The sequence below is a fragment of the Larus michahellis genome, chromosome 17 (assembly GCF_964199755.1).
Source record: "Larus michahellis chromosome 17, bLarMic1.1, whole genome shotgun sequence".
Classification (NCBI taxonomy): Eukaryota; Metazoa; Chordata; class Aves; order Charadriiformes; family Laridae; genus Larus; species Larus michahellis.
Genome location: NC_133912.1, coordinates 1,430,404 through 1,457,511, shown reverse-complemented (window position 1 = coordinate 1,457,511; position 27,108 = coordinate 1,430,404). Strand labels below are relative to the sequence as shown.

At 53.3% G+C, this 27,108-nt stretch overlaps 1 protein-coding gene across 9 annotated transcripts in view; it reads left to right on the top strand.

Annotated features, from left to right (window-relative positions):
• Window positions 1-27,108, top strand: part of KIRREL3 (kirre like nephrin family adhesion molecule 3) — a 357,155-nt gene that overhangs the window by 193,697 nt on the left and 136,350 nt on the right. The window contains exon 1 of one of the 9 annotated variants that reach the window (XM_074560970.1): window positions 8,656-8,797. The exons of 7 other annotated variants lie outside the window; for them this stretch is intronic. Coding sequence is in view for 1 of the 2 variants with exons in the window: in XM_074560966.1 (XP_074417067.1) it covers window positions 8,772-8,817 (46 nt within the window). In the remaining variant the exon portion in view is untranslated. Of the gene's footprint in view, window positions 1-8,655; window positions 8,818-27,108 lie in introns of those variants that run through there. One more of the 9 variants, XM_074560966.1, reaches the window with a different exon arrangement.

Below are 27,108 nucleotides of genomic sequence, written 5' to 3'. Positions count from 1 at the left end.
CCAGTATCTCCCTGAAACACATCTTTTCTCGTTAAAGACGGCAAAAACGAGGCAGGAGCTGTGCCATTCAGGGAGGATGTTCAAACTGCCTTTGGATTTCTGTAGCCCATTTCCCGTGATGGATCTCTCCGTGCCTCGCAAGCCTCACGGATGGATTTCGCCACCCCCGCCCCTACCCTGCCCCGCGCGCAGCCCCACGCGCAGCCCCTTGGAAGGGTTCCTCGCCCTGCAGCTTTCTCCGGACCACATCGTACGACGGCGCAGCCGTGCAGGTCAGGAAATGAATCAGGGGAAAATATTGCGTTTCAACTGGGAATTCAATTAACCGGGATTTGATTTAGATAGCGGATTTCCCCTTCTGTGATTAGAAAAGCACTGCGGGGTCTTCGGTGACCAATAGTGATCGAGACTTTGATTTAAGATTTCATCTTGAGAGAGGAGCCCCGGATAATTTAGCAGCCCTTAGCAAGAGGGCTCAGAAGAGGACAGCAGCTTCCAGCAGCACTGAGAGGGGCTCCCGTTGGAAAAAATAATGGCTAACCTCTGTCTTGTTGGCAAAACCTGGCTGCTTCGTGCTTGACCTCCGCCACAGGGCCCCCAAGCAAAGCAGAAGAGTGCCTCCGCTTCTAAACAGAGCCTTTTTGCCAAGGAAAAAAAACTCCGGTCCCAAACGCTTGTGGTTTCGAGAGAGGCCAAATCCGAATCCAGATTTTCTCCTCGTCTCCAGGTTGTTCCAGTCTCGGGTTTTGCTTGCGCTCCATCTCTGGCTGGAGCTGCCAAGTTTCACCAGTCCCGGTCAGCGTGTTTCCCATCTCCTGGCTGGAAGAAGATCCCGCAGCGCCACCTCCCACTCCCCGACACCGCCCTGGGCTCCCGCATTAATTGAACGGTGTATTTTAATGCCAGGCCTGGCAGCTTGCTCTAAGTGATTGTAAACAAGGAGGCTTACATAAAAGGAGACGCTGCAAACATAACGTTTTATGGCTTAATACTGGCAATTAGAGGGGGACACGGGTATATTTTAGAGCAAAGGTTCCTGCTCCCTCTCTATAGAAGGTCTGCTTTATTTGCGCGGCGTCTCTGGGTGCTTCCCTTCCCTCGGCAGCGTTATCCCCGCTTCGTTGCCTGCCTGGATGCGGCCCTGGGGATGCCCGGGGCAGCGCAGGTGGCGGCGGCCGGGAACACCTGGCTGGGAGGGAGGGCGAGCCCGGCGCGGCGGCTGCCGGGAGCTTGGCAGGAGGAGGCGAGCGGCAGCAGATGCCGACTGTCAAACGCAGCAGATGCCTCATTAGCCACAGCAGCAACAGCCCAGCAACAGCCCAGCTGTGCGGAGGGGGCGGCCGGCAGCCCTCGGCCGTGGGATGAAGTTGTTGAGCGCTCGCCTCTCTCCGCTTCTCCCCGTATCCTTCTCCTCCCTTCCCTGCTCCACTGTCTTTCGTGGCAAAGGTTCCTGCTCCCTCCCTTTGGAGGGTCTGCTTTATTTGCGCGACATCTCTGGATGCTTCCCCTCCCTCGGCAGCGTTTTCCCTCTTGGTTGTGTGCCTGGATCCGTCCCTGGGGATGCCCTTGTGCGACAGCTCCTTGCCCCCTTCCTCCTCATTCCCATCCCAACCCTGTTGCAACCGTCCCGATTTACGCCCCGAGCATCACCCCTTGTTGTATAGAGGGGGAGACACGAGGAGAAAAGTGCTGGGAGCCAAATAGGGATAAATTCCTGCCAGCATCCGAGAAAATGGGTCCCCGCGGGAGGGGGAGCAGCTTTTCGGCAGCAGAGTTGGGTGGCCGGGGGTGTTTGGCACCGAGCATGTCGTTTCCGACCTTATTTCACCACGAGCTGGATACTCGAGTGAGAGCCATCGCTCATCGGCTTAAACAAAGTGTAGTACAAGACAATTCAATTAACCGCCAGCGGAAGTCAATAGCGCGGGGCCGTTCGCACGCCGCTTCCCGAGCCGGGGGAAAGCAAAAGCGCTGCGCTGGCGCCTGTCGGCCAAGGGCCGCGATCCCGGTGTGGGAGAAAGGGATGCTGGAGAGAAAACCAGCTCCTGGAGCGTCCCCCTGCAGGGAAGAGGCAGAGGGATGCTGGGGTTTGGGTTTCTCCATAGCCACCCCCACCTCAGGCCATCTCCTGGCATAAAAGGAGGGAAAGGGGAAGGTCTGAGTGGGGGAGAGCCAGGAGGAGGGTCAAAACTGCATTTCCGATGGAGATGGGGAGGAGAGACAGCGGCAGTGGGATTTTCTGGCGAAACAGCTCCTCATTTCTGGACAGCCGGCCTGGGACAGATCCTTTCCGAGCCAGTATTGTCCATCAGGACCTCACGGTCCTGGCAGCTGGCACCGCTCTCCATTTCTGCTCGTTGGCCCACGCCAGGCAGCAAGCGGGCGGGGGCTCCCCGTGCTTTGTCCCCCTCGCTTTTGAGTCCCGTCCGCCTTCTCTCTTCACAGCCCCACTCCTCTTATCGACGGAAATACGCAAAGATCCTCAGATTTCCCATCTCCGTCCCCTGCCCATCCTTGTCTTCTGCATCTCCTCCGAGCTTCGCCAGCGATTCCCCCTCCAATGTACTTGTAATGCTATTCCCGTGTTTCCTGGGGTTTGCTTGCGTTCAACGAAAAGACCTCATCATTCCAGATTTGTCTTGCGTGAGCTATCACAGGATTAGCGGGCTGGAAATCTTTCCGAGTTTTCTTTCAGAAGCCAGTCCCTCGGGAGCATCGCTTTAGTAAGTGATTTTTCTGTTCTAGCCCAAGGAATTGGATCCGCATCCGGTAGCCAAATTGAATTCATTCGGGCAAGGTTAAGAGCCATTTGATACAGTTTTAGATTAGGTGAAGGCAGCCATATATATTTCATATTCTGCACTAACGGCTGCGCGGTTACCAGGGATGGGCCGGCATAGCGCTTATTGACTGCTCCCCAGCGATCCCGCCGTTACAAATGGATGTTGCTAAACAAGGGAATGGATCCTAAATCTTTCCCTGCTGAAAGGTAATGGAAATAAGGCAGAGCGATAGGCGAGGGAACGGCTTGACGCTTAATAAAAGCTTGGCGTGGCTGGCGGGGCGGTTGCGGGCCGTCGGCGAGAGCTTTCTCCTCGGTGAGGGGGGCTCTTGTTTGCATCTGGCCCGTTGGCTCGAGCTCTTTCCCGGAGGCGTGCAGGGCTGCGCGGGGCCCGTATAGAAAAGCGTGGCCGTAGTCAACAGCGTGGTACCGAGCAGCGCTGCTGTGTTACCGTAGTAACGCGGTGGCGTTTGGGATCCCTCGTGCGTGGTACACTCACCTTCCCGGGCTGGCAAATAGCTGAAGTAAACTGATGTGTATGCCGATGAGGGAAAGAAAGCTGCTTTGTGTCAGCCGAGAATACAGACACGGGTTTGAATAGAAGGACAAATGAGTTTCTCTGTTTCCTTAAGGTGAGCCCATCCATAATCGTAGCGATGCCTCCAATGCTCCTGTGCAATCGCCATCTGCTCCCCGCTGGCACCATCTCAAGAGCGGCATCCCCTGGGGCTGGAGCCCTTCTTCTGCGCGCTGGGCCAGTCGCAGGCCAAAAAAAAAAACCAAAAGGGAAAAGAAATTGCTCTGAGGTCTGCGGGGAGCTGCGGCTGGGGCTGCGAGCCGGGTACCCAGGGCAGGGGGGCGCGGGCGTCTCCGGGGCAGCGCCCTGGGCTTCCACCTACGGCCGTGGAAAGCCCGGGCAGAAACGCATACGCAGCAGCGCCCTGCGCACGGGCTTTAGCGCAAGCCACGCTGAGCCTGGCTGATGGAAAGAGGACTTTGAAAAAGAACCGAGTTATATTTAGGATAACCGAAAGTCCCTTTTGAAGGATCCTAAGGCAAGCGACAGTCGAGGCCCATAAAATTCTCTACTTATTCACAAATCTTGCCAACACTGAAGAGCATCAGTCCCGTGGTGTTTATTGCTTTTGTAAAGGCTCCAGCTCCTGGAGTCGTGACATGAAATGAGGAATTCAGCTTTTCTTGCCTTTTGACTGTTTGGTCTTTACTGTAGCCGGGAAAATTTGGAAAACATAACCTTTATCTTTTGCAGAGCCAGGGAGCAAATAAAAAGGGCATAGAAGTAGTTTGCTATTTATTTCTAGTTCTGAAAAATCTCATAGTTTCATTCTTTGAAAGCACCTTGGTCTCTCACGCCTTTTTTAACCGCTTGGAGTGGAGATGTGTAAATAACGACAGAGTTGGGGCCTCTTTGTGCATCCTCTGAGCTGCTCCTTAAACTATGGGAAATGAGGCAAACAACAGCTAGGGAAAGAAAAAGATGCCTAGAGACCTGGCGGAGCACAAGATGAGCACCGATCCTCTCCCGGGAGCGAAGGGAATGGGTGTGAAGAGAGAATGCTTGAACCGAACCCGTGTCACACCAAGAGAGCTCTTCAAAGCGGGAGATAGCGGAGGAGTGCTCTTCGGCTTTGTGGCAGCGGAAGCGGCTCCAGAGACAGCGTTTGATGTCAATTCCCACTCCACGTTGTCCGTAGGACGTTTGTCAAGGCCGTTCTAGGCGGTTTTGTTAGCCAGAGGCCTGGGGCGAGTCGTAGACCTGCGACTGTGTGAAGTTGCCATCAAGAGACGTCTCAGCTTCGCCCCTGGACAAAGCCGGGGACGAGAGGGGCAGGTCGTCGCAGCGGGAGGACGTAGGGCACTGCCACAAGTGGCTGCAGATCGCTGCAGGAGGTGAGATTTAAATACCCCTTTATCTGCCTTTTGTCAGGAGAAGCCTTCTTCCTCCTCCTCCTCCTCCTCCTCCTCCACCCGTGTTCATCGCTCAAACCGCCACTGTGAAATCTGGGGTTTCTCCCCGACAAGCGTCACCTGACGGGCTCTGCTGTGCCAAGTCCACCATGCCCCCTCCTATGGGGCTTTCACGGCTCCTTTTCCTGGCCGTAAACCTCTTTCTCCCCGTTTTCCCCGTGCATTTACTCTCATGGAACACGTGGGTAAACCCCTTTTTTACACGTGGCCATCGGGCTGACGGGGAAAACGGGCGGTCTTGTTCTCGTTTGAACCAGGGAAAAAGCATTCTCCCTCTTCACAGTCCCTCCCCAAAGAATTCCTCTGTCGTCATTGTTTGGTTTGTTTGTTTCATCAAACAGTTCCGAACTACCATTTTTTTAATGATTATTATTTTGGTTAGAAATGGGTGCAATCCAGGTAGAAATGTTTTAGCTTGGGGGATTTTCCAACCTAAAAAGAAAAAAAAAAAAAATAGCGAAGGAAGCGTGGAGGAAACAAAGCTCAAATAACACAGCGCTACGGATCCCACCGAACTGGGAACTAAACACCGCTCCTTTCCGTCGTTTCCTCGGAGAAGACCAGCCACTGTGAACAGTTATGACAAATGCGTTTATATTGTTTGATGGAAATCTTCTAGTCGGTACTAAAATAAAATATTGTGGGGCAGGACGGGGAGGGGAGGCTGTACGTTTATCTGTCCTGATAGCAAATTGCGCACGTTGGGATTTACATGGGTACGGGCATATCAGGACTTATTGGACAGTAGCCGTAGGTCTTTAATTTAGGATGTTTGATGGCTGTGTATCCAGTAGTGTAAATGCAAGGGAGAGCATTTCCCTGTTGGCATCCGCATAGACCACGACGATAAATTCAGGAGGAAACATCGCGCTCATCACTGCGATACCCTGAAGGGACGGGTGGGCACGGAGATGGAGAATGATGTCTCACCAGGCGGGGCCGTGCGCTCCTCACCCCTTGCCTTCAGCCTGGTGGGAGCCTTGCTTCCTCCCACAGCCCACCTGGAACCAGAATAAACCCATTTTTGCTTCTCTTCAGAATTCATCCTTTTTTCCAGGGTCCCAATTTCGCATCATTTGGAGGAGGAGGCAGGCTTTGGTGCTGACTCTGGATGTCTCCCTAGGCCAGCTTCAGAGGAGGCTGTGTCATCTCCAACCTTTCAAGGAACCCACAAGGGCTTAATTAAAACCTAAAGTCGGGCACCGTTATTCAGATGAGACTGTCGGCTCCTCTGCTGACGGCAGCTCAAACTTGTCACATCGCTCGTGCTGCAGATCTGCGCTGGAAGGTAGGAAATTCCAGCTGAGAGACGGGCCCCGGGCTGGCGTGGGCTGAACCCTTCTGCCGTAATCCTCAGGCTGGCAAGAGCGGGTTGGGGTGACAGCAAGAGCGGGTTGGGGTGACAGCAGCCCCCCTGTCAGGGCAGGGAGCAATCAATCAAGGAGACTTCATTAAAAGAAGCATTGAAGGCAGTCGCTCGACAGAGCCAGTCTGCGGAGGTGACACAGACCTGACTCCAATCACTAGCACTTCAGGGAGAAGAAAAATCTGCATTTCCTAATGACATTGCTGTGGTCAGAAGTCTCTTGTTTTCAGCTCCGTTCTGGGTGTTTGCATGCTTGGAAGGAAAAAAAATGTAATATTAACCATCGCCTCCCATCACTGAGGAGTCAGCGGTGACATAAAAAGGAGCAACTACAGAGAGAGATGGTTTGGAGGGGGGGGGTGAGAGACCCAGAGGAACGTGAAGTCAGAGAAAGGCTTAAAAGCAGTATGGAAAATCCGGCACATTAGTGCAAAGTTCGTGATTCCCAGCAAAAACAGAAACCGGGTACCGAAAAAGGGGCATATTTGTGACATACGCTTATTCCTGTGTGCGTGGCTGTAGCGTACATCCTTCGTGCCTGCGTGTAGAGGGTGGTAGGTGTGTTCACGGATGATACAGGCAACGTCATGTGTGCACACCAAGAACACGTGTAGGACAAATAGCGGCACGTAAGAGATGCAAGAGAAGGCAGCCTGCATCTGGGCATGTTCGCATCCGTGTCTATGGGTGGTCCGGGGGCGATGCGTGGCGTGTTGTCCTCCTGCGGGCGGGTGCCGTGTGGGCGCGGGGGCAGGCGTGTGGCACGCGTCTCTGCTCTGTGGCGTGTATCAGCTGTTTGCGCAGCAGGAGAAGTTGTCTTGTGGAAGAGAAGGTAGCTGCCTGCCTCCTGGAAGAAAGGGAGCAGTTTAGGGACGGTGATCCCAGTGGTAGCCACCATTCGGGAGACCACGGTGAAGTTGTGGAGACCGTGGTGAGGTCGTGGAGACCGTGGTGAGGTTGTAGACACCATGGTGAGGTTGGTCCTTCTCTTGGCCCTGTAAAACCCCTGGATCTCTGCTTTGCAGAAGGCTCTTTGTTCCCGGGAGTGTCTCCCCGTCCGCACCCGCAAGGCTTTTATTTGCAAACTCCGGAACCCGTAGAGCAGTGGGCTAAGTGTAAAGTGACAGCTGAATTTTGACTGTCTGGGGGAGGAAATGAGGAAAAAAACCCAACAAACCTACACCAAAACATGAAACAAAAACCTTTGTGAAAAAATTGCCATCCTTAAAACACGAGAGCGAGCGAGAGAAGAAAGGCCAAGAAAGAGATGAAACGGCTAAGGCAGGGAAAATAAAGTGAGAGTTTCATTTACTCCCTCAAAGAGCTGAGACCTGCCAGAGGAGCTTTTGGGTAATTGATCTCAATTTTTGCATTTTGCGGCTGCCTGAGCCCATGCTCGTAGCCGGAGCTCAGCGCTACGCTGTCCCGAGGCACCCATGGGTGATGCTGGCGTAGGCCTGCAGCGCTGGCACCGCCACCAATGTTGGCAAGGGACGAAGGGCTTTGTGGCACTGTGCTCGGACCACTGTGCCCTACGGGCAAACTGGTTCCAGGCTGAATTAGGACCAGGAAGGCGGATGCTGTGGCAGGTTGCACCCCCCCGCCCCTCTAAATGAAGGATGGAGGCACGGTGGTGGTGAACCCCTCCTGACTGGGGTCCTTGGGAGATGCTGTAGGAGTTGGTGCCATCAAGAGGCCACCAGCAGTTCCCGCACCCCTCTGATTTCAAACACGCAGTGCCCCCGTGCCAAGCAAATCCCACAACCGCTTGCACAAAGTAGCGGTAGGGAAATATTTTCTCCATTATTTGTTCCTCGAGTGGTGGAAACCGGGTTGGACCTTGCTCAGGTACTTCCTGACCAAGCATGAGCAAGGACACCCGGTACCACATCCCGGTGAACAGGGTGGACACCTGGAGCTGGAAAATGAGGAATCCTCCTTTGGTGGGTCCCGTCCAGGGCGACGCCGTGTGTGCACACGCGTCCTTATCCCTGCCTCTCCAGCCTGCCGTTATGGCATCTCTCTCCAAGGAGATCCCAGCTGCTCTCAGCGCTCCATCTGCAGCCTTCAAACGGTCGCTGCGAGGGGAAGAAAAAAATAAAAACAAAAAATTGAGTTGGAGGGGGGAAGGGAAAAATTAAAAAAAAAAAAATCAGCTCTTCTGGCATCCCATAAATCTCAATTTATTTGTCCCTTTCTTTTTATACAAGCGTGAAGGGAGGCGAAGCTGAGGGTGGCGGTGTGTGGAGAGCCTCCCCGGGGGACCCTTCCAACATGGCAGGGGACATTCAAGGCAGCGTGCCTTCAGCCTGTGGCGAGGGGAAGGGGGTGTGTTGATTTTAATTTCATTTTTTTCCTCGGGCGCTTTTCCGGTGGTGCTGTTCAGAGGTCATTTTTGCCCCCGGGGCTGGAAGGTGCTGGAACGTGCCCAGCGGGTGTGGGGTGCTCGTTAGTCCCAGGTGCCAGCACTCAGCTAATGAAGGCCCTGAGGTTGCTCGTCCAGCCCGCTCCGCCTGCCATTCCCCTCTGCTCTGCTCGGGGAGAGGTAGCTCGGGGTGGCTGTGGCCATGTTGGGGTGACATTTTGGTGAGGCGAGGAGACGAGACAAGATGGGCCCTGTGGTGAGGAAACGCGATGGCTGCTGCGGCGGGAAGCCCGAGGTGCGTGTGTCGGAGGACAGGTACCGCTCTCTCGTCCTGCTTCCGAATACTGTGTGGAAATAGTCTCTTGTTAAAAGCCCTCGAGGAAGGGTATTAATGTGTATTTTTGCTGCTAAAGCCGTGTGGTTTCTCCGTTTTTCCCCAGTTCTGAGGTGTGGTGGTTGTGGCGATGCTGCCTCGTGGCTGCTTTTCCTCAGGGGGGGGATTTCAGCACACCCCCGCCTCGCTTGCAGGCCGCCAGGGTGGAAATAACCTCTTCTAACTAAACATCTCTTTTCGTGGAGGGGGTTTTAGGGTTATTTGGGTTTGTTGTGTTTTGTGGTTTTTGGTTTTTTTTCTGCTTGGAGGAGGCAGCTCTGGTTTTTCTGAGCTCTCGGTGGGGTTTGCTTTGGGGGTTGCCCTCTGCAGCACCTGGATTTGATACGCCACGTAGCAGCGGGGAGGTGGGCTTCGGGTCACTTCCAGCACCGGGGGTTGTCTTGCAGGGTGGCGATGGTCTGCTGTAGTCATTCATCTCTCCAGCGCCTGGGCTCCTGCCGAGCGGTGCCGGAGCTGCTGCGCTCGCAGGGAGAAGGTTTCTGGGTGTTGCAGGTTGACGTGAGCACAGCTGAGAGCGAGCTGAGGGGGCTGCTGCCCATAACACAGACTGGCCGGGGTGGGAAGGGACCTCTGGAGATCATCTCCTCCAACCCCCTGCCAGAGCAGGGTCACCCAGAGCAGGTGGCACAGGATCACGTCCAGGGGGGTTTGGAATGTCTCCAGAGACGGAGACTCCACACCCTCTCTGGGCAGCCTGTGCCAGGGCTCTGCCACCCTCAGGGTGAAGAAGTTCCTCCTCATGTTGAGATGGAACTTCCTGTGGTCAAGTTTGTGCCCGTTGCCCCTTGTCCCGTCCCCCACTGAGAAGAGTCTGGCCCCATCCTCTTGCCCCCCTCCCTCCCTTTAGCTCTTGCTGAGCGTTGCTGAGATCCCCCCTCAGCCTGCTCTTCTCCAGCTGACCAGCCCCAGGGCTCTCAGCCTTTCCTCAGCACAGAGGTGCTCCAGCCCCTCAGCATCTCCGTCGCCTCCGCTGGACTCTCTCCAGCAGTTCCCTGCCCTTCTGGAACTGGGGAGCCCAGGGCTGGACCCAGTGCTCCACATGCGGCCTCCCCAGGGCAGAGCCGAGGGGGAGGATTACCTCCCTCCATCTCCGGACACGTGCTTTTTAACACCCCCCAGGAGCCCCCAGGCCTTCTTGGCACTTCACCTGCAGTGTGACACCTCCCACGGGCAGGGTGCTGATGGCAGCCTGGCAGCTTTTCGCTCCGCGCGCAGCTGGAGCTGGTGAGGACTGTTTGACACCCCTCTTTCCCTCTCCTCCCACAGCGCTTGTATCCGAGTCTTCATTTTTCCTGGGCTAGGACATTTGCAACTTGTGAGCGGTAGTACAGCAGTAATTACACTCTCCATCACTTTCCCATCAAGAAATAAATGGAAGAAAATCACATCCCAAAGTGCCAGCGGTGACCTTCATTTCAGAGGGTTAGTCACAGTCAGCTGGGCTATAATCTAGCCCTAAATTTGCCCGAGACCTTGCTGTTCCCTTGGGCTTAGCCCGTGCTGTGACGTGGGGCAGCTGCCTGCGCTTGCACGGCCCAGAGGGGAAGCGTCCGTGCTGCGGGAGCCATTTTCTGCAGCAGGAGTTGTGTGTGAGGAGAGGCTCGGGGTGGCTTTTGGGGGCTGTGGCGGGGGGAAAGCGTGCCGTCTGCGGCAGACGGTACCTGCCTGGGTGCTTCGCTTTGCTTAGAGAGCAGGAACACATTGGGGTCCCCCCCGAGGTCAGACATTTAAAGTTCATTAAGCCCGTTCCGTGGCCCGGCAGAGCTGTGACGCTGCTGTATCTCCCCGAAATGTCATCTTCCCCCGCTGTGGATTGATAAATTTCTTTCCTAAGGCTTTCCCTAAGGTGTGATGCTTGAGGTCGCTTTAAGAGAATATATGCTTCCTTCCCTTGGTCTTGCATAGCTCTGAAGGATGAAAACCCTCCGTCGGGGCTGGCGGTGCCAAGATAACCCTTGGGAAAGGCCGGCGCGTCTGTCCGGTCCCCTCCAGCCTCTGGGGTGTCGCGCGCAGGCGTGTGCTGCTGCACCGTGCCCTGACCAGTCTCGCCGTGCTGCTGGCTGCGGCCGTGGGCATGTTCCAGTTCCCCTGGTCAGGGGGGACCTCTGGGAATGGGGCCATCGGCTTGTTTCCCACCCTGTCGCGTTGAGCGCTACCTGGAGGAATATCTGTTTTAAGGTTGGAGACTTCAGGATGCCACAGCGTAGCGTCCTGTAGCCCGGGGCAAGCCTTCTCCTCTGGTCTGCTGTGATGGAAGGCGGTCCAGTATTTCTGAATGTTCCGTAGGGGAACTCCCAGCCCTCCGGTTACGAAGCAGCTCTTTTTCCGCCCTTCCAAAGCCGTTCTCGTGTCGTGCTCCCAAGAGGGTTGGTTGGGGGATGCGCGGAGCGGACAGCTGTCCTCTGCGCCCCCATCTTCGGTAAGATCAGGAGAGGGGATGTCCCCCTTGCTGTAGAAGAGGGTGTTTAAGGAACGCTGAGGTGAAAGACGCTGTCTTGATCCCTTGTATCTGCAGTTGCATTCCTGGGCCTCGGCCGCCCTCACACAAGGTGCAGGGCAAGAACCAGATCCTGGTATCCTTATCCTTCCTCTAGACTCGCTCCGGGCCTCCGGCTTGCTGTCTTGTCTTTGAAAGAGGAGGAGTGGGGAGGGGAAGAGATGGCAATAAGAATTGTGTTCAGCTATTTTATTTGAGTCATAATCATTTCTAATGTAAACGTGCAGGAACTGTATAACACAGCCTAATCAGTCACATATATTGTACTGCGTCGTCAGTTTAGTGAAAAGTAAAAGCCATCTAGAAGGCAGAAATATGTTAAATGAGCATCTCTGAGGCTGTGCGCCTTTTTTTAACGGGTAGAACAGCCCCAGTATCTCAGCTTTGGCGGTTTGCGCAAACCAGTGCAGCTGGCTCAAGGTGCAGCGGCATCAGCGGGATCCGCTCCTCAGCATTCGGAGCGGGGCTGAGGACACTGGGGCAGCAGGTTTCCCGTTGCGCCCGTGACTCTCTGGGTGCTTGTCATCCTTTCATACGGAATGTTGCCCCTCTTCGCTCCCCCAGAGGGCTGCCTCCCGTCACTGAGGGGGTTTGCACGCCCAAGGAGCGTGGTGTGATGGCCACCGAGGGGTGATGTGATGGCCCCCCGCGCTGTAGGACTCTCCCGCGGGAAGCCCCTGAGGCGGCGACAGGGAGGGACGCTATTAGGGAAGCTGGAATCCCTCCAGCTTCTCTGATGGTATCATGTTTGTTCCCTCCGCGTTTGCCAAAAGCACCCTTATTTATTTCATCAGCTAAATGCTGAAAACCAGATGCCTGACTTCCATCAAGGCATTTAATGATGATGATCATTGCTTCCTCTAATGCGGTGCCTTCTAGCGAGGGACGATGCCAAAGCAGCGCACAGCTGTTGACCAATGGGTGCCTGTCTGGTTTCTCCAGTATTTTAGGGTATTTATCTCTTTCTGTGCTAGGGCTCCTGTCTTTCGGTTTTTGCTGAGTTGCAGGAAGTTCTGAGGTGGAACGTGGCAGCTGTTTTAATAGCGCGCAGGAGCCTCGTGACGCAGACGAGCTCGGGGAGCGAGGAGAACCTCCTGCTCCTCTGTAGTGCTTCAGAATGCCTCGTACGCGCTAAAAATGCAATCCCTGCATCCTCTTGGAGTCAGGAAAAGGACGGTGGTGCTCTTGCCCAGCTAAGCTATGAGTAGGTAACGCGGGTGAAGCTGCATGAGGAGTTTTTGGTAGAGCAAGGAGGGAAGATGTTTGCCTTAGAGGTTTGTTTCCAGTGCGGAGGCAGGCTTTTCCTTTTCTTGAAACGGGGGTACCAAGTTGAGCTTGAGAGGAGATGTGGTAGGGCGTCCACGTTGGGAAAGGCACAGGAGCCGGCTGTGCTGGGATAACCTGGAGCGGGAAAGCTGCTCAGACCTTGTATTTAGGCAGTCGTGGACCCGAACGTCTTTCTGAACAAACAGCTCGGCTGATGAAGAACGTGGATCAAGAACTTGGCGTGAGCGAGTCAAGCTGCTTCGGTTTGTCTGGTGGCTTCGCCTGGAAGGTGGGAGCAGGGCCGCGTCCTCGCGTTCCCGAGGTGTTTCAGGATGAAGATGCTGCAGGCTGGTGTCGGGACAGGCAAAAGCACTTTAGTGGTGCTGTTCTGGAAGGTGTCAGGAGACCTTTAGGCTGTCGCCGTCCTATAGAAAACATACGTGATTAGATTTAATTGCGGCGGCGCTCCCCCCCTGGGAAGGGCTCTGTAACTTCTGGAGGAACGTTAAGAACCTTTAAGAAACAATTAAGAATTTCAGTATTGCTTTGATATTTGTTGAACAAAATGTTGACACAACACACCGCGCTGCTCAGATTTGTTTTAACTTGCAGATTAGACTTCAAAAAAAAAAAAAAAAAAAGAGTATGAAATGAATTAGCAAATTATTTTGATTGCTTTGTTCATTTTTCCAGCAAGAAAGCTACCCACCTGGAAAATACTGACTGGCTGCAGGCAGGAGCAGAATTTATTTCCTGAGATAAGTGGATCTGGGATAAAAGTTCTCCTTATTTTTTTCACTTTGGCTGCAAAGGATGATATGCTTCTGTTCTGCTCTTTGTGCTGAAGATCAAATAAGAAGGAGCTTTGCATAGGTGTGCCAAGGAAAAGTTTCTTCCCCCCGCCCCAACCTTTTCCTCCTGGAAGCAGCGCCTCGGACTTGAGATGAGAGCAATACTTAATGTTCCTTTCACAATAATGCCGGTGTGACTCTGAGTCCTCGCGCTGGCCCTCTTATTCTGTTTCCCATTCCATGCACAGGGTCTCTCTCTGATCTCTCTACCTTGGCCTTGTTTTAGTCGTCTTTTTTTTTTTTTTTCTTTTTTTTTTCCCCCTCCTCCTTCCTTCCCCATTTCTCTTGCAAAGATGGCTTTTGTGTAAGAAGCATCGTTTCATTTTTCCCCGAAGGTCCCGGGAGGGCGGCTGGCAGATCTCGTATGCAGGGTGTCAGCTACATTAAACGAACACACTCAGATCACTGTAAATCCCTATTTACACATAATAACCATGAGGATATAAAACATAGAGGAAATAATACATTATTGATTACAACAATGGCACGTAATGTCCTTTGAAAGGCAGGTGGTGCGTGCCCATCCGTCAGCCCTCCGAAGGCAGATCTTCTTGCTCCTTGGAAGCGCGGGGCGAGTCAGTTGTGTCCTGCCACGCTCCCCCGGCTCAGCGTGGGGAGAGGAGGGGCAGACCCCCGTCGGTGGTGAAAGGTGGGCTGCAGCCTGACGTTATTAGATGTTTGGAGGCAGAATAGCCAGCTGGGGTGTTTCTCTGGGTGACGTGAAGCCATGTTTGGGCACGTTTGGATTTTTGTTAAGCAAGCAAATGCTTCGGAGAAGATTTTCCTTCAAGTGGGGCCAGAGCGTTGAAGTTTCGTTGGCTTTCCCTCTAACCGCGGGTGCGCCTCTGCCTTGGTGGCCAGGTGGCAGCGAAAGGAGGATTTTGTACGCGGGAATCCCTCGTCAGGTGTAGGAGCAGAGCTAAAGCACGGTGCCGCGTGTGAGTAGTGCACGTACACACAAAATACCTCCCTGACCTTGCAGAGAGGGGGACCTGTCGCAATTGAGAAGGACGGCTTACAAGGCCTAACAATAGCCTTCCGACTAGAAGTAGCGTGCACCCCAAGACAAAGTGTGTGTGGGGGGGTGTATGGTGGGTTTTTTGTGCGTGTGGCTTTACGTTTTGTTGGGTTTTTAAACGGCGAACTGAAATGCTTGCCATCCGAGGTGTCTTATTGGCAACGCTGGCCCGGTACTCGTGTTGCAGTGATGAAGAACAACGTTTTGATGGTTGCTGAACTTGTAGCTGATGATTTCTTCTCTTTCTCAACAGCTGGCACCATCCCTAATCTCCCGTGCAATCCACGAAATTCATTCCCTTGTTTTATCTCTGGCTGAGGGTTGCAGGAAAGTGAAGTCCTTGAGGCTTGACGGGCAGTTGGAATAGGTTTTGTTTGGTTTAAATGAGTCGAGAGGTCAAATCCAGGCAGGTAATGGAGCGGTTCTCCTCCTCTTGTTCACTTTTAAGGGACTGCAGACCTCGCAGTGCTGGCTCAAAGGGCGGCTGCCTGGGTCGTAAGAATTTTAAGGTACAGCCGCGCTAACAGAAAGAGCATCTTTGCGAAAACCGGGTAACTTGAACTGGCACATGGCGAAAAACTCGCACACTCCCCGCCCCAAGCCGCCCCTGACCTCGGATCCGAGCTGTTTGCTCACTCGTGTGAACTCTGCAGTGAAAACACATTAAAGTTCCCTCTTCCTGCGGCTTTTTTTCCTCCAGGTATTTAATCTTAGTTTACAGATGAAATGTGCAGTGGAGAAAAAGATGCTAATCACACAGTTGCTGCACTCCGCTCCAGCCACTGAAAAATTTATTACCATCTGTCCTGGATTGGACAGGGCTGTGAGCATCAAGACGTTAACATCTCTGAAGCGGCAGCCGATAGACTCGGCATTGCAACAGGGCACGGCGTCGAGTCCGCAGAGGCCGCGCAAAGAGCCTGCGGGGGTTTGGGACAGGAAGGTGCGCTTTGTCGTCTTCTCTTGGCTGGGGCCAGAGGCGAGAAAAGTCCGTGTTCTGCTCAAAACTTCCATCGCTTGGCTGTGTCATCGCAGCAACTTTCTGGTGGGTTATAGTATCATAGAATGGTTGGGGTTGGAAGGGACCTCAAAGACCATCTAGTTCCACCCCCTGCCCTGGGCAGGGACACCTCCCACCAGCCCAGGTTGCTCCAAGCCCCGGCCAACCTGGCCTTGAACCCCTCCAGGGATGGGGCAGCCACAGCTTCTCTGGGCACCCTGGGCCAGGGGCTCACCACCCTCACAGCAAACAATTTCTTCCTGGTATCTAACCTCCATCTCTCCTCTTCCAGTTTGAAGCCATCACCCTCCGTCCTGTCACTACGTGCCCTTGCGAAAAGTCACTCTCCGGCTTTTATGGGGGGAGTGTTCTCTTTTTGTCAACCGTTTCACTAGGCAGCTCTTCCCACTTTTTTTTGGCCGGGTGTTGAGATGGCTGTTGTTATTTCAGTGTCCTGGATATGTCATTACGTGCATCTCTAATGGCTCCCTTCCCTAGCCGTAAGGGGAGCTTTATGTGGTCAGGTTCTGCCAGGCTTTTATGAAACCAGAGCAGAAGGCGAGGTCAGGAATCAGACCAGAAACGGGATTTCTCAAGCTCCCAAAGAAAGGTGCTTGGCTGCGCAGCTTTCTGAGCGTGTCGTTACATCAAACTGTCTTGGAAGCAAAGTGTTTTGATTTTTGGCCTGTCTCTGCCCTCGGTGTATTGTTGGACTCGCGATTCAGAAGTGCTCCAACTATGGCTCCCGTGACGCGTCTTAAATATATGATTTGCGCTTGGCTTTTTGCAGGAGCCGTGTTTCTCCCCGGCTAGCTCTTCCTGCAACTGTCCTTCCCCTCCAGCACCAGCAAGACCAGCTGAAGCTCGGAGCACGCAATGGTTTCACGAAGTACCTCTCCCGTGGCTGGCTTTGCCTGTGTTTCTTCTTTTTTTCTTCTTTTTTTTTTTAAAAAAAAAAAAAAAAAAAGGACTTAAGACTAATTTTGTAAAACTTCACACCTTGAAAAGCCAAAAAATTGCTGAGCAAGGAAACAATCGTCAGCGGTGCAAGCAATGCTCGTGTCTCTCCTGCAGCAATTAGCAAACCTAAACGCCGGCTTGGCTGTCTTGCCAATTAAACCCTGGCAAGCTGGAATACAGGATGTGATAATGAAGTAGAGAGTTCTGGAGCTACCGCGCTTGCTATTTTGAGGATGTTGGGAGCTTTGGGCTGTCTGGCTGAAACGGAGCCATTGAAAGTAATGGGCTGGACAATCTCACCCCATTACTTTTAATGGGATGGAGAGAGCGCGCGCTCAGGAGCGGCGCGCCGACACCGGGGGAAGCAGGGGAGCTGTTTTCACATATCATTCCAGTTACGGCCAACGCTGGGAAAATGGCCCCCTGGCAGTGGAAGCCAAGCTGCTTGCACTAAGTTATAGAGTTTGGCAGCAGATACGAGGAGCAGGGAAGGTGCATAAAGGCGTGTATTGGCATGGGCCGGGAGCTGGGGCTTAATTTGGTCGAGGCATGTCACGAGGAGGAGAGCGGCCGTTTGTGAGAGATCGCTGCTGCTTGTGCACGCTTTGGGCTGCGTAAGGGCACGAGCAGGGCGCCAAATCCTCCTCTTATACCCGTCTTTCCTGGTTTGCCTTCCTACCTCTTGCCTGTGATAATTGCGTCCGTAGGGGCGGAGGAAGTATTTAACGTTGTGGGAACTACCAGCCTTTTTTTTTTTTTTTTTGCCGAAGCTGGTGAGCCCCGCTAGCCAAGCGTTGGCAGGGTGAAGATCCAGTCAGCAGGACCAGTTGCAGAAACTGAGTTTTCAGGTCAATCAGGAAACCCGTCGTGCTCTGAAAGGGGGGCAGGGATGGTCATGAGACAAAGTGGATGTTGCAAGGTTGGAGGTTCAGGCTGAATGCTGCAACCTGCAGCTGGTGGTGTGGACGCTCCGTGTCTTCCCTGGACCCGAGCAAGGTGCCTGGTGCCAGCTCCGGCATCCCAACCGCCGTTGCAGCGGGACGCCCGCATGGCCTAGCGGTTTGGGTGATGGATTTGTTTCTCGTGGCGGGACCGGATCTGCTGCCGCTGGGATGGTGAAGGAATGTGGTCCGGACAGGGCAGCAATCAGCCTCCCACAGCCTGACATTTGCCCACTCGCTTTCCATTCTCCTACTGCTGAGCGTGGCCAAAGCCCTCCCTGCCAGCACACGGTGAAGCTTCAACACCTCAATCAAAGCAGCCTTTCTGCAGAAAGGGATGGAAATGTAATGGTTAGACGGGCCCTTAAATCTTGGCGCTTTCTCTCCTTCTCTGTAATAGGCGCCTTGTTTGTTGGCGGAGGGTAGGGGCCTGTTTTCATGTTCATAGATGCTGTTGGGTTGGTTAAAGCCATCGAGTCCCACCCCCCTGCAGTGAGCAGGGACGTCTTCACCTAGATCAGGTCGCTCAGAGCCTCATCCAGCCTGGCCTTGAACGTCTCCAGGGATGGGGCCTCCACCCCCTCTCTGGGCAACCTGGGCCAGCGTCTCACCGCCCTCAGTGGAAAGAACTTCTTCCTAATGTCTCATCTAAACCTGCCCTGCTCGAGTTTAAAACCATCCCCCCTCGTCCCATGGCTCCCCTCCCTGCTCCAGAGTCCCTCCCCATCCTTCCTGGAGCCCCTTTAGGGACTGGAAGGGGCTGGAAGGTCTCCCTGGAGCCTTCTCTTCTCCAGGCTGAAACCCCCAACTCCCTCAGCCTGTCTTCCAGCCCCTTCCAGCAGGAAAACTCCCTCTTCGAGCAAGTTTTAACAGAAGGGAAAGAGCAGGGACCGCAGCAAATGCACCTCCAACTGGGATTAATCTCCAGCTGGGCCAAGCTGCTCCCTTGGCCAAGTTACTCATCCGTGGTGGTTTGGTAACACCACCGTAAGTGAGATCCCCCGAGCTATTTAGGCACATCGGCTCCCATTCAAATTGCTGGGAGGTTTAAATAGCGAAGGAGGAAACAGAGAGTAACCGGTGTGCGTGGGTCTGACCGAGGTGGCTCGTTCACGTCGCGGGTCCCCTTCAGCTTGGGACTGGTGGGCGGCCCAAGAGGAGATGGTGTAGCGTGGACTGGTGCTGCACAGCACGTCCCCTACCCCCTTCTCGCCTCGCGAGGGGGCAGGCAGCGTAAAGAGTGTTCTGACGTTGCTGAGAGTTGGCAAGGAGGGGAAAAATAAAATAGAAGCTGAAGATCAGAAATTTAGAAGCCTCACATGCGCAAGGATCGCAGCCGTGCTGTGAGGTAACCGCCGAATACAATTTAATTACAAGATACGCGGAAGTAATGGCGTTTGCGAGGCTGGAGCGTGATTTCCCAGTAATGGAAGGACCGCGGGGTTCCCTGCCTCTGACTGGCGTGTCGTCCTCAAGTGAGAGCACGGCAGTGCTGCAGTGCGTCCCCTGCCTTCGGAGGGGATTAAAGGGCCGCGGAGGTCGGAGTCGGTCTTGGAGGAGACAGGGCAGTTGTCGGGGGTGCCCAGCGTGGGAAGGATTTGGAGCAGCCGGAAAATGGGCTTTGTGGGATTCGGGGCAGGAGGAGCCGATGGATCTGGGGCAGATGGGTTTGAAGGTTGCTGCCAAGGGTAGAAGTGGTTTGTGCTTTCCTCCGCTGTCCTCGGCCTTTCTAGGCTTGTAAAATGGGTGGCTGAACCAGGAACGCTTTCAAGGGTGGGAGGTGCGAGAAGCTGGTGTTGATCCAGAGTGCCACCATAGATGTGACCTTTACAGGGCTGTGGCTTTATTTTTATTATCTCTCTCTCCAGTGTGTCCACGATCTGTCAGAGCAGCGTGGAGGCATCCGGGGCTTATTGCAAAGCGTTTCCGTTGCCACGTTCTCCTCCTAGTTGAGCAGGGGGCTTTACGGGGTGGTCTGGGTGGGGTGTGTGGCTGGTAGACCTCCTGCTTTATGCAGATCTCTAGACCCGCATGTAAATGTGGCTCTCCGTGCGCCAGGGAAGCGCGGAATGTGTTATTTATTCCAACACGAGCTGCTCCCGCCAGGCTTCGGGATGATGTCGTGCCGTGTGTGCGGCTAATGTTGCTTGGATGGTGATGGGACGCGCGGGGGTCCTGCAGCAGGGGCAGGGAACGGTGCAGTGGCTTTCAAGGAAATGAGAAACCGGAGCGTTTGGGGATGAAATCAGGTCTCTGGAGAAAACCCCGTGTTCTTAAGGAATCAAAATGTGCGGCTCTTGCATCTTTCTCCTTGTCAGTTTTGTTCGGAGCTCTTTTTCATTCGGATTTCAGACCATCTGAGGGACTAGAAATCCCCCCTGTTGAAAGCCCTCCTGGGAGGTGGAGCGCACCCCGATGCCAGGGCAATCGCTGGAGATGGAGCAGGAAGGCTTGCCCCAGCTTAGACTGGCCCAACCCACCTTCCAAACACCCCTCCTCTTGCAGCCCCCGTTTTTTCACACGTTTGGGGCTTTTCCAGTCTCTGGGCCATGTCCTCAAAAAGGCGTTTTGATTCCCTGGAGAGCTGGTTGCATGAGGTGCAATGGAAGAGGGGCCGCAGAAAGGTGCGATGGGTTTCGTACGTGTCCTCCACCCTTTTCTCTCTGGTGGGACAGGGTTATTTTTCTGCTGTATGGAGTCGAATACGCAGCTCCTGGTTTTGGGAGGGGTGGGAAGAGGAAGATGGCTGGACAGGGGGGAGCAAGTAATGCCGTGTCGGTGCCACCGCAGACGTTGTCAGGCAGCTCCCCAGGTGAGTGCAAGTTCGGGTCTGAGCTGCCAAGCAGAAGGTGGGGGCAGGTGACAGCCAGCCCAGGGCCATCCGAGCCCTCGGCTTGCGAGAGGAAATGCCTGGGGGAGGCAGAGAGGCCACCCAGGGCGAGGGACGAGGCTCAAGCTGTCTGTTAGCCCCTCCTGCCCTCCCTGCTCCTGCCCCGGAGATGCGAGGAGCTCCGTAGAGTCCGTGTCGGCTGGTGCAACGCAACCGCTGGAGCGTGACCGAGACAGATGTGCCCATCACCTGGCTGTCCTCTGATGGCCCCGGCTGACCCCTCGGCGTCAGGAAAAGTGGTCTCAGCAGTTCCCGGCTCCTCCCGGGGATGGTGAGGTGTCGTGGTTTCAGGGGCTGACCCTGGGAAGAGTTGAGGAGAGACCGGGGGAGGTGCTCACGTATGGCTGAAGTTTCTCTCGGAGCCTTGTTCCCGACCTCCCCGCAGCGGGCTGCGGCCTTGAAACGGGGGATGTATTTTGTGGCTTGAATGGAGCGAGCGGCGCGTACAATGGGCTGCAGTGAAAAGGAGATTAAATCCCCGGGGAAGTCCTTGAAGTGCCAGTGAAATCCACCAGCGAGGTGAATTGGCCGTAGCCCCACCGAACAACACGGATGTCTTCCCAGGGCGGGTCCGAGCTCCGGGTCTGAGCGAAGCGAGATGAAAGGAGCGACAGGGTTAGCAGCTCTTGCGAAACGCTGTAGAAATCGCGTAAACTGGGGAGAAATGCTTGAGCTCCGCCCGCACGCTGCGTGATTGTAAAATGAAAGATTGGCCCCGGAGGCGTTTTTTGTGGACGGTCTCTCCTCGGTGGAGCCTTCAGAAGTAGGGCGTGGAGGGAGGTGCAGGTGACTTTGTTTCTTGGCAATATTCCCCAAGGATTTGCGATGGCGGGCAGCCCCGCCAGCCTTTCCCGATGCCTGCGAGGGCCTTTAGCGAGGTTACGTAGAAGTTCGTGGCTGCGTTGGCCGTCTCGTTAGTGCAAGCAGGAGTCGATCTGGCCTTGGCGGTGGTGAAGAAAACAGACTCTGCATCTAAATGACCTTTTATTTGTGGGTTTTTTTCTTTTGAATGAAACAAATGCTACGTGAAAAGTTACGACTTCCACAACGGGAAATACAGGAAAAAATACCTCTGCCTGCACGCGAGGTGTAGTTAGACCTGTGGCACTTGCTGCTGCAAGACCTTATCAAAGGAAGGTGGTTCAGATGATGTGACTCGCGTACGCGTGTAGCCGTGCACACAAAGGCATGGAAGCTGTTTACGCATGAAGGTTTGAGTTTTGAAGGCCGCCTTATTCTGGGGCTCCCTCAGAGTACTTGGGTGGGGGGGAAGGGGGAAAAAAAAAAACAACCTAAAAATGATTGGATTTGAGGTTTGTGAAGATTCTTCTTCGTTTGCTGGGCACTCCCCAAATAGCGTGTTTGGAAGAGGTTTGGAAGGGCTCATGGAGGGCTGGGGAGAGTGGGGAACGCAGATTCGGCGGACTGAGCTTTAGGGACCAAAGGCTCTGTGTTGTCGCTAGAGGGGGAAAAAAAGCTTTTCAAAACACGTCCGTGCTGAGTTATAACTTGGAGGTGCCTTTTTTCCCTTCGTTAGCCGGGGAACACGGGGAAATAATTCTCTCCGCTCGGCAGCGTGAAGCTCTCTTCCTCCTCTCCCCTTGTGCTGGCTCTGGTTTTTTCCACTGGGTTTGAAACAGACTTGGTGAAAAGAAGCGTCCCCAGATTTTCCCGTCGTTTTCCATTATGTGTTTTTTTAACCTAAAAGAATATCGGGGGGAAGTTTCAAGGGCCCTCCAGACCTTCACCCGTCAGCGCTAGAAATTCCCCTCGGGGAAAACAGCGCCGGGGCCGGCTTGTTTGGGTGATGCTGCCATTTGAGCTGCAGATACCTGCCTCTCCAGCATTGTTTAAGGCAAATTTAGGTCTTAACGGCGGTATCTTGCACAGTTTCGATTTTGAGGGATTTTCTTTCGCCATGGAAAGTTGAACCATCCTCCCCACAGTGGTCTTCGCCCCTGCGCAGCGGCAAGAGAGGGGACTTCGCCCCTCCAAAGTCTTCAACCAGAACTGGCTCCTGACCGGGTTTCTGCAAGCTCTGCTGTATGAGCCTTCCCTCTGTAATCCGAACAGGATTTCCAGGTCTGTGGACCGTCAGAGAATAGCCCTTCTGCGCAGTTGCCTTTTCCATCTCGGAGCAACGAGCTGGCAAACACCTCTGCTCCATCGGTTTTCCTTCACTGATGGATTCTTTAAAGTCAGATTGTGGTCCCACAGGGACACGCTCAACTAATCCTCTGCTTTTAAGATTTTATTTGTGCAATAAATGGATGACAAGGTGGTTTGCAAGTACATAACACAATAAATGGGTTTATAAATGCAACTTTTCTGCAGAGCGCTATGGAATAAAATACAATATCACTGCAGCATTTAACACTGATCTCTGGTTCATTCATATTTCAAACAGTAATGTGCCCATTTTCTCATCTGGGAAGCCTCTTAGGTTTTTTTAATATATTTTTATGAATTAACAGGGCACAGATTTAATAAGAACTTGCATTTGTATAGCTTTTTTTCCCATCTCCGAGGATCTTGGATTGCTCTGCAGACTTAACGGCGTAATATAGAAATTACGTGCCGAGGGATCCATTTGCTCTCTGCCGAAACGCGGCGGTAGTTTGGATTGCTCGGCAACGCTCCCGGATGCGGACACGTGTCAAGGAAGCCGGAATCCAGCACTCGCGGCAGAAGGTGAACTTGGAGGGGAAGGATGCGGCTTGCTTTATGGGTGCCCAGAGCAAAGTCCTCTGAAGAAGAGGTCGCAAGGATGTCGAGGGAATCTGCAGGAGAAAAGGAGGATGGTTACTGAGCCTGGAAACGAAGACGTTGGAAAAACAAAGAAGAAAATGCTCCTCCGCACGCTTGTAGCTTTTGGGGTGGATTGTCGCTAGATACGGAGAAGCCAAGAACATGGAAAGACTTGGGAGATGGGTCTCTTCTGTTCATAATGTGTTTCTTCAGCAACAGCAGACAACTTTGGCTGTCAGGACAGGAAACTTCTAAGCAGGAGCATAAGGTTTCTCAACCAAAGTGGCGTTAGGTCGTCCAAAACTCTCAGATTTGGTGACGTAGGATCTTCTATCACCCTCGCTGGCCACCTTAAAAACAAAGGGGAAGACAACTGAGCTTCTTCCTTGGAGACTTTCATGCTCTTTGACGAGCTCCCACTCAAGTTCTCGGCTTCTGAGGTCCCCGGGGGAGATGGGGCTTTTCCAACCCTCTTGTCTTTGCCGTGTTTTGGTGTCGCTGATGCCAAGGTACCTGTCACGGAGGTTGTCCGATTCCCAATTCAGAACAAAGCTCACACATATAGCACGCGATTGGAAAAATATTTACAGGTAGCGAATCTCCATCTCTGTGGAAGGAAAACATGAGAAAATAGAAACATGATATTTATGTTAATACAAAGTTTTTAAAATTTAATTTAAGAGACCAGCTGTTTCTGCTTCTCTTATAAGAACTTAATTGGTATATAATAGCATAGTTAATTAAATACAAATCAATAGTTTAAAACAGCTAATTGATATTTAATATGTATGGGAAAATATAACTTAGTTGTAATATAATTAAGTCAATATTAAATAAGCGATGGAATTGCAATTATGCCTTTACAACGATTATGAAGTTTATCGTTCTTTAATAAACTTCAATTAGACAGGATGAGCGGAAAAATTATTAAGCAGGTATTATTGGGCTGTTAAGCATTTATTATCATTCCTGGTGGAATACAGCTACACAATAGTACACATTATGGTTGTGTTAATAAACCTTTATTACTGCTTTGCAGCTTTAGCCTTTACTGCACTGGTTGATCAGAAACTGAGTTCCCTCCCCGAGTTACGGCTTGAATTGCCTTGAAATTGAGTAAGGAAATCCCAGACGACAGGAGAAACGAGGAAGAAGCAGGAGGTTTCCACAGTTCGGGCCAGCAAAGAGAAATCTCCCTTTCAAAGCAAACTTTGCCCAGTCTGCGCATAAAGATCCCGTTCTGGCAGACCCTGAACTCTTGTTTAATTGGTTTTTGCTTCGTTGTCGCTGGCGGCCCCTAATGCCGGCGACGGGTGGTTTGAACACGCTTGTGCTTTGTCTGATGAGTGGTTCTCCTGCAAGTTTTGAGGTGAATTAATGCCGGTACCTTTGAGTGAGTCAAAAACATGGTCTTACCATGTGTTTTCCAAACAAGATACTTAAGCTCACGCTTCTTCAGAGCGCCTGGGATGAGAAACTCCAACCGTAACCAGTTTCGCTCTGCTGGGATTGCCATCGCGAGGAAGCGGATGGGATTTGTTTTGGGGGTGGGGGACGTGCAGGGGTTAAAATGTTCTGTTTTCAGTGGTATCTCAGCAGCCCCCCTAAAGCCAAAACATTTAAAATGCTGGGTATCTGCTTAACTATTTTAGCTTCAGGTAGCCACTAAAAGCCATGAAGTGGTGAGACATCCTTAGGCATCGGAGTCATCTCGAAGCGTTTTACCTTTTAAAGGCACTGTCAAGTATTTAAAGGTGCCTTTAGCTATAAAGATCTTTGCATGTTCTCACAAATTTATGGTATGAATTATTATAATGCAGTCCTCTTGTATAGCTCCTTTCATCATGGGATATCAAAGTGTTTTATAAGCATTAATTATAGCACCCCTCGGGGAGGCAAGTGGAAGATAGACACCCATACCGGTGTGCGCTGATCCAGGCTCCAGAGGGGTAATAACCCAGATTTCATCTGGATCCAGCCCGTGTGGCCCATCCCTGACTGTCCCTCCCTCCTGCAGGGGCGAAGTTGTGACTGGGACCTCTTGAGCAGCACAGACGTTGCCTTGGGTCGTAGCCGCTTCTCACAGCCTCTAAAGCACGACCTCCTCGGGGAGCGTTGGAGACTGGAAGATGAGAGCTGGATGCCTGAGTGGTGGAATTTTTCACTCTGGGTGTGGTGAGCCCCTGGCCCAGGTTGCCCAGAGCAGCTGCGGCTGCCCCATCCCTGGAGGGGTTCAAGGCCAGGTTGGACGGGGCTTGGAGCAACCTGGGCTGGTGGGAGGTGTCCCTGCCCAGGGCAGGGAGGTGGAACGAGATGATCTTTAAGGTCCCTTCCAACCCCAGCCATTCTGATATATTCATCCCCCGGGTGGCTGCAGCTACTGCTTTGGTTCAGGATGCTCTTGACGACATTTGTGGTCCATGGAAAGCACGGCGGTCCCTGTTGTGCTGGGTCTGTGTGCTCAGGAGAAACCCCGCCAGCATCCGCACGCAGGCCCACGTGTGCGTGCCGGGATGTACGATGCACGTCTGAGTTAGTAAGATAGGAACGCCGGCTTGCTCAGCTCAGCTGTGGGCTGCCGCTGCCTTGCGTGACGCTGATCTGATTGTGTTGTTTTAATTACGCTTTGATACCTTGGTGCTTGTTGAAGGCTCAATAGGAATCGATGCAGTTTTGCTTTCCTATCAATAGAGAGATAAACGCCTTTTGCCTGCTTCATGGGCCGTGCGTGAGTGGCCCCGGAGGCTTGGGAGGCTATCGGCAGCCATCCGGCTACGTGCGCTGTGTCCACTTTCCCAGGCATTGTGCAACCCTTCGTGGAAGCCCCACTTGAAGTTTCAGCAAGGTCTTATCGATTCAAATTCCTGGGCAGCGCTAAGGGAGCAACCGGTGCTGAATGTCCTTCAGCTAAGCCTTACCGGCGGTCAGGAGGCACCTAAGGCTCCGCAAGTTGGCACCTTTCTTAGTGCAGTTTTTGTGCTGGGATGGCATCGATCGCGTTGCCTCAGCCCTGCGAAGCAAGAGGGCCGGTTCCTACCTTTGCTTCAGAGGTGGGAGATGGTTGACGTTTACCTCTTTCTGCTAATTAGGACTCTGGGGATAGCTGGTTCTGGGGATAGTTGGATCTGTAGACATCTGCGTCTCAGTTAGTCACCACCTTTCATGGCCAACGGGAGAGTTAGCAGCACCCTAAAGTCATCCCGGGGAGGTGAAGTGACTCACCTTCTGGAGATGCCTATTTCTTTCCAGAGCATTACCTTAGGTGGCAACGTGGATTTAGGGGGGCAATTAAACTTCAGCTTACTGTAAGCATCTCAAGAGACTTACTTCTGTCTGAGCATCGATGTCAGTGGGATTACACGTCTGATTTACTTTGGTTAGACGCTTACGTCCTCCCTGGTGGGGGAGCCTTAGGATCAGGAGCTGTTGGTCCTCAGCCTCTTACAAGGTTTGATAATAGAGAAGCTGCTTTAATTCGTCTTGCTCGTACCCTGAGTGTCCTGGGGTCAAAAAGTCTTGGTTTTCCTGGGTTTAGGCTCTGATTCTGCCTCATACCGTACGCAAGAGGAGGATGCCAACCCCTCTGCTGGGATGCCGTGGCAGCTGGCGGTATTGGGGAGGGATAGGGTGTATCTGGGTATAGACCCACATAAACCTGGGGCTCTTCCCTGCACATCGCGCCACGCTGCGCTCAGCAACTTTCCTCTTCCTCTGGGCACGGTCCAGACCTGCAATTCAAACCCGACTTTGCATCGTGACGCTCAAAAGCGGCGGCTGGTGAGGCCTGGCGCGCTCCGCTCTAAAGCCGTCGCTGCGCTCGCAGCCCTCCTGCTTCGCTGCCTTCCCCTCTCGCACGCGGCACAACTTCGTGACACTCCCGAGCCCTCCTTCCTCGGCAGAGGGGGGCTCTAAAGAGACCACAGCCACATTAAGTAAACATCAAAGGGGCTTTGATCAGCAGGGCTCTGCAGAGCGCAGAAGCCCCCGAGGAGCTCTGCAGGTCCACAGGCAGGCAGCGCCGGGGACACGGTACCTTAATTT